This window comes from Olea europaea, unplaced genomic scaffold, assembly GCF_002742605.1.
Source record: "Olea europaea var. sylvestris unplaced genomic scaffold, O_europaea_v1 scaffold2613, whole genome shotgun sequence".
Classification (NCBI taxonomy): Eukaryota; Viridiplantae; Streptophyta; class Magnoliopsida; order Lamiales; family Oleaceae; genus Olea; species Olea europaea.
Genome location: NW_019244456.1, coordinates 122,340 through 136,052, shown reverse-complemented (window position 1 = coordinate 136,052; position 13,713 = coordinate 122,340). Strand labels below are relative to the sequence as shown.

Genomic DNA, 13,713 nt, shown 5'->3' with positions numbered 1-13,713 from the left:
TGACAAACAATAAAGGAAAGTATCTGATAGAAAAGAACATTTATTTTTGATATGGTAAGCTGAGCCATATGGCTCGAAATTGAATGGAGTTTGTTAATAAGAAGAATGAAGAGCCGGATAGGAATAACAAAGGGAAAGATCGAGTCTTCCCAATGATTTTCCTGTTAATGTGTTATTCGACTCCAGTGCAATGTATTCTTTTGTTTCATCGTCTTTTGTAGCTAAATCTAATATTGCATGTGATAAGTCTAATAGCATACTAGAGGTTAGTATTACTTCAAAAATGGTGCTAACTACAAATAAGATAGCAAAGTCAGTTTAAATGGAACTTGAAGGAAAAGCGTTTGAGGTAAACCTATTCATAAATGACATGAAGGACTTTGACATAACTTTAGGCATGAATTAGTTGGGCTGTAATAATGCCACCATTCGATGCCAAGAAAAGGAAGTATCTTCTAGAACCCCAAAAAATAAGAATTTGGATTAAAGACCAAACCTAAAACACAAGTAATCTCAAAGTTAAGGGCTACAAGGATGTTGGAGAAACAAACTTGTTAGAAGCTACAAGTTAGTATTTTGGGAATGCAGTATCAAGAACATAAGATGAGTGAGGTACTCGTAATGTAAGAATTTGAAGATGTAATTTTAGAAAAAAATCTGGTTACACCACCCAACAAGCAACTCGAGTTTGAGCCTAGTTCCTGGAGCGGTGCCAATATCTAAAGTACCCTATCGAATGGCGCCAAAAAGAGCTGGAAGAATTAAAATTTCAGATTTAGAAATTGTTAGATAATAGGTTTATTTGACTCAATGTTTTTTGATGGAGAGCATTGGTGTTGTTTGTTAAAAAAGAAGAGTACCATGAAAATGTGTATAGACTATCGTGAACTGAATAAACTCGATATTAAAAAAAGTATTCTCTATCGAGAATAGAAGATTTAGCCAATTGAGAGGGGCGAAGGTGTTCTCTAAGATTGATATCATCAGATAAAGATTAAGTAAAGTTATATACCCAAGTTAACTCTAAGGACTTGATATGGTCATTGTGAATTTATTATGATGCCATTTTATCCAAGCAACGCTCCAACAATGTTTATAGATTTGATGAATAGGATGTTTCATCAAATTCTTGATCAATTTGTAAGTCTTTATTGATAATATTTTGATATATTTACAAGACGAAGATCCGCATAAGGAACATCTTAAAACAGTTAGAGATTCTAAAAAGGAAAAGTTGTATGCTAAGTTCAAGAAGTGTAAACTTTAGCTTGATCGAGCAAGGTTTCTTGGTCATGTACTTACTAGTCATGGGATTAAAGTTGACCCAACTAAAGTAAATGCAGTATCTAAGTGGAACAAACCAATTAATGTGGACGACATTTGAAATTTTCTAGGTTTAGCTAGCTATTATTGAAGATTGATTGAAGGCTTTTCTAAAATAATTGGACCAAAGACTCAATTAACTTGAAAGAGTAAAATTTCAGTGGTTAGATAATCGTGAACAGAGCTTCCAAGAGTTGAAACGGTGATTGGTCTTTGCACCAATGTTAACAATTTCAGAAGGTTAAAAGGATTTTATGATCTATAGCGATACATCTAAGCAAAGCTTAGGTTGTGTCTTAATGCAACATAGAAATGTGGTTTCCTATACTTCAAGATAAATAAAACGACGTGAGTAGAATTTAAAGAAGTATTATTTTGAACTTGATGCGGTGGTTCAAGCATTAAAGTTATGGTGGTACTATCATATGGAAGCAAGTGTGAGATCTATACAAATTATAAGAGTCTCAAAAATATCTTCATCCCAAAGGAATTGAATATGAGACAAATGAGATGGTTGGAGACTTGGAATTGGTAAAGGACTATAACTACACTATACTTTACCATTCCGGTAAAGCTAATGCGATTATAGATACCTTAAGCAGGAAGTTAGGAGGCCAGTTGGCAAATTTGGTAGTAGATGAAGATCAATTGGTTCAATATTTTGAGAAGATAGGACTGAGGTTGGATCAGATAAGGGGAAGGATTTTGAGCTACCGTCAAATAAGGTATTAAAGTTCAAAGAAAGGCTTTGTGCGCATAAGGACGAAAAATTGAGAGAAAAAATTCTAGAAGAAGTTACTCCACCATGTAAGTCGCTCATCCCAGGGGTACAAAGATGTATACAGACCTTTAGGATATTATCTAGTAGAAGAACATGAAAAGAATAATCAGAGTTTTTGCTTGTAAATGCATAGTTTGTCAGCAAGTGAAGCAGAACATCAGAGACTGTCAAGATTATTAAATCTTTTGGAGATACTAGAATGGAAATAAGAACATAATTCTATGGATTTTGTATCAATTTTTTGAAGTCGATGAAAGGAAATAATGCTATTTAGTTAATTGTTAACTTACTGAAGAAGATATCTCACTTTCTGCAAGTAAAAATGACATTTACTATGGATCAATTAGCACAATAATATATTGAAAGATAGTCAAATTACATGGATTCCTAGTATTCATTGTTTTAGATGGTCTTCTTGAAAGTGACACCTATGAAGATATACTAATGTTTGATAAGAAAGGTAAGTTGAGATTGTGTTGTATAATACTTTTGGAAATTCTTAACAAGGTTGATAACGCAGCATATCGGTTACCTCTATCGCCCGAATTTTCCATCATGCATGATGTGTTTCATGTGTCTATGGTAAGAAAGTATGTGCAGGACCCAAGTCATGTGGTGAATTATCAAATATTAGATATTTAGAAAGACATATCTTACGAAGAAGCTCTAGTTGCTATTTTTGACAAAAAGGTACAAAAACTAAGGACAAGCAAATTCCATTGGTTGAGATTTAGTGGCGACATCACGGGATAGAGAAGTTTACTTGGAAAACAGGAGTAGAAATTAAAGCCAAGTAAGGTAATTTCGAGTACAAATTTCTTTTAAGTTTATGAGGGATGTAAAAAATTTAATTTTATATTCTTAAATTGGTTGGTATGGCCCAATTAAGAAATGAGTTCTTGAGGGTCAACTCATTTAAGATAATGAAACTTTAAGACATAAGTTATTTAAAAATCCAAAAATTTATGACATTAGTTAAGTAAATTTGAGTACAGAGATTTAATGAATAAATAGATTGTCACAATGATCATGTCCATAGTATTTCACATAAGCAACCAAGCTTTAAATCACCATGCAGATATATATATTTGCAAATTCCCACTTGAAAACTCATTTTTACAAGATTTAACCCCTGTTTGATGAGGATTAAAATTAGATTTTAAGTAAATTTTGATAGAAGTTGATGAAATGTGTGATTGAAAAGTTATGGGATCCATAAAATATATGGTTGAAATAAATTGTTGATTTTGACTAAGATTAAAATTTATATTTTAATCGGTACCAAACAGCGGCTTAATATTACATAACTTTTCCATTTAGTTTTTTACTAGAAAGGGAGATTACAAGAAGAGGAAGTTACTACAAGTTTGATTATTCAATGCAAATGATTTGTCATTTCATATTAAGAATCAAGGTAGGTGGTGCAAGTTGATTTTTTTTTTTCCTTTTGAATATGTCTATGCATATTTTATATCTATAAACGTAATTGCAAGCTATAAATCGTAAATGTTTAAGTTTTATAGCCATAACCGATTTCTACGATCTCAAGGGATTTTCTGAAATCAAGGATTTCATCGGCAATCCAACTACATAAAAATGTCTATGATATAAAATTTTTATATTTTACATGTAAATATGCAAATTTGTTCAAGGGGAAATATACCCATGAAAATTTTGCTGGGCATTATACACACTCCTATTTTATAAAAATTTGCAAATTGAAAATGGATCATGGATGGATGGAGATTCTATGGATTGTGGAGAAGCTAAGGGAAGAGAAATAAAATCAAAGACCAAGGTTCTCATGAGTAGAAATTATCATCATATGTTATAATGTCAAGATTATGATAATAGATTTAAAAGATTATTTGTATTTGAACTCATATTTCATTTGGGAATGAAATTAGATTTTTATATAATTCAACGTATTGATGTTTATTAAATTATGTTAGTAGGGCATGTAAGTATAAGTTTTAAAATTTCGTGATCTAATTAGACAACATCTTGCTTCGAACATAGGAGTTGCTAAGAGTAAAATTCGGGAAAAAGAACCGATTGTATGGGAAATATTTCAGGAAGTTATGCAGGGGAAAATATGATTAAGCCCCCGTTTGGCCCCATTATTTGATATTTTAATTTTTTGGAATAGTTTTTTTTTCTTTTTGAAAATGAAGAGTTGAAAAAGAATGAAAAGTTTTCGATTTACATATAATATTATTTTAATGAAAAATGTGTAGTTAAAAAGAAAAGAAAGAAAAATGTATTAAAATATTAATAAGCTAAAATGCTAAGTGTGTGGATTTGGACATCTAAAGACTTAAAATAAAAATTATAGCTTTCTATCTTATTTTCAAATTGTCACCATGATTCTTTTTCAAATTTTTGAATGAGACCAGTGAGGTGTGAAAGCCCTATGAATCCTTTGTTTGCTGGCTCTATAATCAAGTCAATTGAAAGTTCGTAGAATAAGTTATGCCATTTTACGTGCCTGTGATCAATGTACCCGATAATAGATTTTTGCATTCGTTTGAGTGTCCACTTGAGTGCACAAATAATTTTGCAAAATTCTGAAATTTTATTATGTCGTATTTGAAAGTTTAGAAATATTGTAAAAATTTCATAAAATTTTGAATCTGAAAAATGATTCAACTAAATTTGATCATTAAGTATCGCATTGCTGGATTGAACTCTGTTAACATATGCTAACCTCCATTTCAATCGTTCATTTTAGTTTCGTTTATCAAACTGAAGCTAGCTTACTCAAATTATTTATTTTCATTAATTGTTGGAACTTATCATAATATAAGTTACAAAGTAAAAATTAAATAAAGAAAAAAAAAATTAACCTGAATTCTTGAAAACTTAAGAAATATGTTTTTATAACAAAACCAAATATTAAGTGCGTGTCTGAGAGCGATTTTGAATGAATTTTTAGCAAAAAAATGATCGTTGGTGTGTCAGGGAGGTAGAAACCTTTTTGACTAAAATACGGAAGATTACCAATTTGACCCCCACTTAAAATTCATTCTAATGTACATAATGGCATTCCGATAATTATGCACCTGTGCAATCAGTGTTGTCTGCAAATGAGGGTCCCACAACGGTAATATTTTGGATTAAAATTTGGACCAAAATCGCCTCCAGATAGGCACTAAGATTTGGAGCATTACACTAAGCATCACATTACTGAGACCCTATTTGTTTCTCATTAAAGTCTAATTTTAATTTCAAGTCAAAATCAATTATTAATTTTAACTCATTTCATGGAGTTCACAACTTTCCAACCACATAATTCATTATTTTTAATCAAAATTTACAAAAAAATGTGATTTTAATCTACAACAAACGAGGGCTAATTGTAAATCCTCTATGAAATTTCAAATCTTGAAATCACGATCTTCGTATTTAAACATTAATAATTTAAACGTTATTTTTATAATTCAATAAAAGTCAAATATTAAAATTACTACGCATTATTATCTATATAGTTCGTAATTATCACGTCCACTCCTTCAAAAAAAATTATTGATAATGAAACCTGATGTGAGAAGTGGAAGATTTTGATTCGAATCCAAGAACTTTTGCTTGTGTTACTTTCAAATATTTCTGTTTGATTGCTGCACTTCATCGTACATGCTGGGCTAGTGTAGTGGACTCACGAGGCCCATATTGGTTTCCAACAACTTCCCAACACGAAGCCCCTGTATACATGACCTTACGAGACTTGTAATTTCCTTTTACCACACGCACTGAAATCGGAGCTCAAAAGGTCAGATATTCTCCTTTTGCTTTTTTCTTGCAATTTAGCTGTATTTTTCTTCGAATTTAAGGAAAACAAGTTGAATTATTGATTCTGCATCTCACATAATTGTTATTCTGCTAATAATTAGGGTTTTCGATTACTTCTCGCATTGTTAATGGATTTAATGGGAATAATTGAAGCTAGGTATTCCTGGAGTGGGTCATTAGTGTTAATACATATTTCTAGTCGGATTTAGTCGGATTTGGTACAGGTGGTTGAAGTTGAAGACTAAACAAAAATGGCGGATGAGAAGGACGCTTTTTATGTTGTACGAAAAGGGGACAATGTTGGGGTCTATAAAAGCATAAGTGATCTTCAAGCAGTTCTTCGATCTTCTGTAATTTTCCTCTACATTTCGCTTGGCCAATTTTTACTGAAAATTCTGGCAGCATTTTTTTTGTTTGTGAAATCTCTTGCTAAGAGTAAAGGCTTCGAATACCGTTTTTTGGGTAATTTTTTTTCGTTTAGTTGACTATTACACACATGCATTTTAATATTCAGTGGGCCATGTTGCTTGTCTATTTTTATTTTGTCCTTCATTACGTTTGTTTCTGAACTCTTTTGTTAGAAATTCAACGACATTGTCCTGCATTGAAATGCACGAAAATTTTGTGGAAGAATTCAAACATTGGCTTTAAAAGGATGGGTAAGATTAGGATAAAGATTTTATCTTTCTCTTTTGTTTTCTAGCAATATGGATACCTGTATTTTAGCCTTCTAATCCATTACTCGATTTATAAATTTTTGAAGAAAAATGAATGCAAAAGAAAATGTCTTGCTAATCTGAAATTGAAACTCAAAAATGTTCTGACAACTAGAGAATTATGAAAGTGAACAGAAGATATAACAAATTAAGAAGTCATCACTTGTCGCTCCTAAGTTTTCTTTGTTTAATGCTTCGAGGGTGAAGTTCCAAAGATCAATAATGGGGTCCTTCTCTATGCTATTCTAGAAGCTCCAAAGATCAATGGGGTCCTTCTCTATGCTATTCTATCTTTGACTTTATCCTTTTGATATCCCAATTTCCAACACGCCTTAAAGTTTGCATATCATGGTTATATGCTCTCTCTGTCTATCTGTACATCTATCTATCTCTATGGATATCTTTGTGCGTATCATGCACTTGTTTGTAGGTTATGCTTTTCATATATTTGTTCAACAGTTTCTCTTTTATCATTCTTGTGACCGTTCTTTCAGATAGCGTAGAAGTGGAAGAATTTTGGGTTGATTTATTTGGAATCATCTGGGTTTCTTTTCTACTGCACATACACTTAAAACTATTTTTATTGAAGTAGTCCATTCAAAAGTTTTAAGTGTATATACATAAAACTGTTTACAAAATTGTTATATGGTATTTCCTTCAGGTGAATGATCCTTCTGTAAGTGTGTTTAAGGGTTATGGCTTGTCTAGAGAAGCTGAGCAATACCTTTCCTCTCACGGACTCAAGAATGCAATTTATTCTATTGATGCCAGTAATGTTCGAGACGATCTTTTTGGCAAAGTTGTTGCTTGCCCTTTTCGGGTTAGATTCTTGACTTTGGGCTTGTTTTCCTTTCATTATAATCTTCTTTTAACTTAAAAAGTCAAAGTCAAACTTTAATTTTAACGCCACATTTCGTAGGACCTACAACTGCGACCAATTTATACACCCCTTATTTCTATCACATTATAATTTCAGCAACTTATAACGATATCCAAACAAGCACTTTTTATGGAAGATAATTTAGTTTGAATACTTCACAACTCTTCCTTTTAAGTACGTAAAGTTGTTGATGTTGCAATTTTGCTTTTAATATTTATTAAAATTTCCACTTTGAAAGGATTTGTGTTGGAGCTGAACAGTTTTACTGGCTTATAGGTTATGTTTAATAAGGGTGAACTTTTGACCCTTTTTTCTAGATATGATGATGGATATTTAATAATATACTTCTTTTAGTCTTTTCAGCCGCTTTCCTGCGGTTTTTTTTTTTTTTTGGGTTACATACACTATTCCATATTGGATTGGGACTTAATCAGAACTGTACTTTATTTACACATACATATGTAACTTGGTGTTATGTTGGCAAAATATTTTGCTTACTGTTTGTACCCACATAACATTGTAATTGTGTAACTCAAGATATTGTTGTGAAATTCCATGATTGATGATTTTTTTTTCTTTTACAGCATCCAAATTCTTCTAAAGATAAAGTCACTGGCAAGAATCCTTTAGAGAAGAGGCCACTGGTAATTGCTGAATGTAAATGATCTAGCAGAAGCTTATGTAAATTTTACTGGCTGAATTTATTTGGTTTAACCTTTTCTTTTTCAAATTTTTCTTGGCATGTCTAGTTGTAAGAGAAGATTGGATAAGTTTTTTGGCTAGAATGAACTTATTTGTTTTTATGTGTTTTGAGTGAACATTTCAGGATTGATTTTTCTTCCTTTTTCTCAAGTATCTCTCTTATTCAGCAGGATGTTGTTGGATCGGCTTCATTTCCCATAAATCCTCAGCAAAAACATGCCAAATTGGATTTCCTCCAAGTTCCACCAGTTTCTTCTTATTGTGTAAGTTTCTGTCATGTGTTAATTTCGTTATGATTTTTTTTCCTGATTCATAGTTTGAAAGCCTTAAATTCTCTGATCATGTTAAGTAATGTATTTGGTTTGAGTTCCAACTTGGAAGTGTCTTTCTTAGGCTTCTATTGGTCCATCCCCCCTATGCCTCTCCTACCTTTCTTGGTGCTACGATAATTATGATTCATACTTCGTGCTTCAATCGTTGTAGTGCTGAATTATGATTCTAAGTGGAGGAATACAGTTAGTCTGGGCCTTCGTGTCAAATTTGTAATAATTTGGTAATCTAGTGGAAAGAGGTTTTTTAGGCTGTCAACTATTGGAAAACAATTTTATCTGAAGGCCCATTTGGCATGGCTTTTGAAAACCCAAAAGCTTCTTTTGTGCCTAGGTGGATAATTTTTTAAGAGTACTTTGTCTAATTAAAAGTGTGTTTAGAGGATGTTGGCCCAATTCCTCATAAAGCTCTTCTATAAGAAGCGGAAGATATCTCAAACATGCCCTTAATATAGTTCTTTTACTTAGATCCAGTTTGGATTTCTCCCCATCGGGCATAAGTTCGAAGCGTCTTTCTACTTTATCTATCTTTATTTTTTTAATAAATATGTTTCCTTGGTTTTTAATTTATGATAGTTCAGACTTTAGAGCATACTTTATAGTTTCAGTTCCCTACATTTACAGAGTTCCTGTATTATTGAATTTGATGGCGCTTCAAAGGGAAATCCCGGACCAGCTGGTGCAGGGGCTGTGCTGCGAACAGCAGATGGAAGCATGGTAACCACTTCTTGTTTGATCAACTTTGACATTTGTAAAATGCTTATATGCATGACCTTGAGCTTCATTTTGGTAGGTGTTTCGTTTGCGTGAAGGTGTGGGTACTGCCACTAATAATGTGGCCGAATATCGCGGTGCCATTTTGGGGTTGAAATATGCTCTGCAAAAGGGGTTCAAGCATATACGGGTTCAAGGAGACTCTAAACTTGTCTGCATGCAGGTCTAGTTTCGTCTTCATTCTATTATTCTCTCTCTCTCTCGCTAGCTCTCTCTATGTCTATCCCTTATTTTTTTTTTTTTACTTACTATATTCCCCCATTAGCATAGATAAATCAAAGTGAAATTTGCACCACAGTCCCCCAAACTATACCCTTTTCCTGACTTATGTCCCCATTTAAAATTTTTTGTCATTTAGATCTCCAATCTTTCATTTTTTGTGCAAGTCTGTCCAAATGAATAGAATGCAGCCAAAATTCTATTAAAGAATAATGTGCCTTGCACATGATTACTTTAAGTAGGGGCAATCCTATCAATTCAATATATTTTTAACAACTATTGAAGAAACTGGAAAAAAAAAGAAAAAGAAAAAAGAGAGAACGAGAAGGAAAACATAGTGTCTTGCTTCATCCACTGTGGACTGTCGCCTCAGTGGCCACCTGCACCACCCCAATGACTCCCCGACCAGATGCCATCCCTATGGAGCAATCCTATCAATTCAATATATTTTTAACAACTAAAAAAAAAAAAAAGAGAGAGAAGAGAAAACAAGAAGGAAAACATAGTGTCTTGCTTAATCCATTATGGACTGTCGCCTCAGCCGCCACCTGCACCACCCCAATGCCTCCCCGACCAGATGCCACCCCTACTGCCCTCACCATTGGTCTTTATCGAGTCATCTCCAAGCCTCTACCAATTTCAACAGAATTATGTACTAAGAGCCTAAAATATGGATGGAGCAAAAACCCACATGCACCATTAACGGGAATCAAGGTTATCACATTATGACGAGCGAGATTGTTCACAAGCTGGAATACTCAAGTGATTTTGGGATCGGATTCTTATGGAACTTAGTAATTTGCTTCAGTTTCAAAAAAGGGTAGGTCAAAATCCCAGATTTGAACAGACATTGGGTTTGCTCTCCAACAGTCATCAGTTCGAGTCCTCTCAGGGTCACTGAAGTGAGTACACGGCTGTAAACTTCAGGGCTCCATTGGATTAGTCGAGGTGTGCGTAAACTGACCCGAACACCCATAATCATCAAAAAAAATAAAAATAATAATAAATAAAAAAAATAGAAATAAAAAATCCCAGATTTGAATTGGAACATAACCCCAAGAATCCAAAAACTGGAGCTTTAACTAAAACCCAGCAATCTATAGTAAATTCCGAATACCCAGAATTCTGCTATCTATTTCCAGATCTAATCACTTCAAAGATTGAAAAAGAAGAATTTGTGCACCAATTGTCGGTGGCCACTTGCTATACCTGATTTTGCTCCACAAATATTTGCACATCTAAACATAAATCATATGTACAATCAAGATTGAAACTTAAAGAAAAAGATCATAAATTGATTTTGGCCAACATTTTAGAGGGGTTTGGATGCAAAGATGGTAAGGAAGAGTTATGATAAGTCAATGGTTGGCGATGATGGTACGAGAGGCTACTGTGATAGGAGTTTATGGGGCGGTAGTGGTGGAGATAATGTTGATAGTGGTGAGGCGGTAGAATTTGGAGGTAGATTTTGTTGTTTTATTCTCTCTTTTTGGTTATTTTCCTTTTTCTTCTTGTTGAGCCACTTAATCTAAAAACTTGAGCTATTAGAGGACGCAAAATATATATTTAACTATTATATTCAACATGCCCCTCACGTGTAGGCGGGATTCATCTTTCCTATTAAAACATGACTAGAGCACAATTCATTTAAATTGGTAGTGGTGAGATTTGAACGTAGGAGTTTTGCATGTTTTAATATAATGTTAAACCACTTGATTAAAAAGCTTGAGTTATATCATTTAATTATTATCTTTAAAACTTCCTATCTTTTTCATTATTTATTTATTTTTTTTGAAAAAAGTGCCGACTAGACCACAATACCCTTAAAAAAAGAAGAGCATGTGCAAGTCACGTGACATTTAAAGAAATACAAACTTTTTCCGTCCATTAGGACCTTCTTGCACCTAAAAATAAAAATGGGGAATCTAAGTTAAAATAAATTGTTTGCGGACCCAAATGTGACAAGTTGTATAGTGATAGGATGGTGCAGATTTCCCTAAATAAAAAGTAGTAGAAAAATCGGTAGATTTAGCCTCTATTTGTTAAACATTTTTAGGAAATTAAAAGTTACTTCTACTTTTCGGTCAAATTCAAACTCTAATTTCAATCACACATTCTAAACTACTTATTATTATCCACATATTTCGTGGTCCCCAGCACTATTCCTCTGGAAAAAGTTACTAATAATCTTTCCCAAATAAAGGCTAACTATGTACGAAGTTTTAGACTCTAGAAGCTTGCAAGTGTAATACATCATCTATGGGCTCGTGCTCTGAAAATCATGCTAATATATAGGCAATGTTTGTCCATTATCTGGTTCTATCTCCTTTGAGGGTTTCTTCCCTGGTGCAATGGTGGTGGTCATAGATATTACTGTGCCTTCTCGGGTATGATCTCTTTATCACTTATTACCGAAACTATATCTATTGGACAGGTTCAGGGACTATGGAGGACAAAAGTTCAAAATATGGCGGAGTTATGCAAGGTGGCTAAAGAGCTCAAGGATCAGTTTGTGACTTTTGAGATCTGTCACGTTGAAAGAGTATGTTAAATTTTCCTTTTCACTTCATTCTTAAATGAATAGACTGCATGAGGTTAGGATTCTTATATTTTGTTGGTTATTTTGGCTGAAAAGATACGTTAGAATATTTTGGATATGTGTACATGTATTTAACTCGTTGTTCTTGCTTGATATGCATTTATTAACACTGCAAGTTGGCTTTTCTTCGCATGTTTCGGAAAATAAAATCTCTCCGAACTTTACACCCTTGTTTGTTCCATTATTATACACAAAGAAATGTTCATATTTGCACTTCTTTATTCATGCATAATTTTCATTTCTATTCCAATTTCCTTGTATGTCATCAACTTCTTTCTCATCCCAAAGGCTTTTCCTATCTTTTACCAGGACTTAAATACTGAAGCTGATGCTCAAGCAAATCTAGGGATACACTTAAAGAGTAATCCCGGCTGGCCTTCTTGATTTTCTTTGATTTTTTCGCGCACTATTAAATTTGTTTTGAGAATCTTACAGAACGTTATCGTTATGCAGGTGGTGAAATTCAAGTTGAATGTGACATCCCAAAAGCTTGATGGAATCACTGCTTAAATGGTTCGTAATTTTTTTTGAAAAAGAATGTGTCAGTGCATGAATTTGGAATTGTTGTGGTCTGTCTAGTGCAAGCAGCGTTTGAAATTGTAGATAAATTATCAAAATGGTGTTGTGTTAAGAAATTAATTCTATAACTTATTAGTCCAGTGGTAATATAATTCAGGCGCTTAGTAAATCAATCTCGAGGAATTTGGCAGGGTCTCAATTGGTTTATTGTATTGCAGTATATCCTTAGAAGGGTAGAAGAGAGTTGCGCGAGAGGATTTGACCTCGTATAATTGAAATTAAGGTTTAGTTTAGCTTACAGCTTGGTTTCGGATTGATTCTAAAGTTCCAACTTTTGCTTGTCAAACAATAAGCTTCGTAATTTTTTTATTTTTTAAATGATTATGAAATAATTTGTACCATTTGTCAAAGGGTAGCTTTATAGATTTTTCATTTAAACTTCACCAATTTCCTAGAAATCTACAATTACATGCTAATTATCATAAATAAGGTGAATTAGTTTAAATTTTAAATATCAAGTGGTAATTAGAATTTATTAATTATAAATATTTAATTCAAATCTAATAAACACCCCTTACCCTGAACCCATCCACCCCCAATCAATTTTCCCCATTCTCTATCCTCTCTTCCCTTTCAACTTATAGCCTCTCTATATTTGGGGTCACTGCGCTAGTGGATTCAGAACTACCGTGCACGGTGGTGTACCCTATCTATATCCTGGCTTTGTTGCGCCAACTGTTTAGAACCATTGATATTTCGGCGTTGGTGCACGAGGTGAGGCACCACTGCGAGTTCCTTTTCGTATGAAGACCAAGCAATGATCACTGCTTGAAGATTTGGTAATTCCATCGACTATTTCCATTCTTCTTTTCTTCATCTACTGTTGGCTTTGTGAAGAAATTTAGGACACCTGGATTGGAGAATATTTTCCCCATTTTTTCGATGTCAGCGGAGGTTTGCTTGAGCATGGTGTTGGATTTCACATCAGCTAGGGTAGAGGTGTAGCTTCCAACGACAAAGCTAATCATTCTGGCTCTAGATTCACTGCCGCTGCGCTGGATGAGAGGCTAGGTTGTGAGTTT

The 13,713-nt window shown here is 33.5% G+C and overlaps 1 protein-coding gene across 2 annotated transcripts; it reads left to right on the top strand.

Moving 5' to 3' along the window:
* The first annotated feature begins 5,635 nt into the window (after positions 1–5,635).
* On the top strand, positions 5,636–12,931 carry LOC111383103. Of its 2 annotated transcripts, none has more exons than XM_023007177.1 (10): positions 5,636–5,873; positions 6,118–6,243; positions 7,271–7,429; positions 8,074–8,133; positions 8,362–8,454; positions 9,145–9,237; positions 9,314–9,457; positions 11,948–12,055; positions 12,422–12,473; positions 12,566–12,931. In XM_023007177.1, exons 2-10 carry the CDS (start codon positions 6,145–6,147, stop codon positions 12,604–12,606), a joined length of 849 nt encoding a protein of 282 aa, XP_022862945.1. In that variant the 5' UTR covers positions 5,636–5,873; positions 6,118–6,144; the 3' UTR covers positions 12,607–12,931. The 2 variants fall into 2 exon arrangements, with proteins under 2 accessions (XP_022862945.1, XP_022862944.1); XM_023007176.1 differs by having other exon boundaries at positions 8,359–8,454.
* The last annotated feature ends 782 nt before the right edge of the window (positions 12,932–13,713 follow it).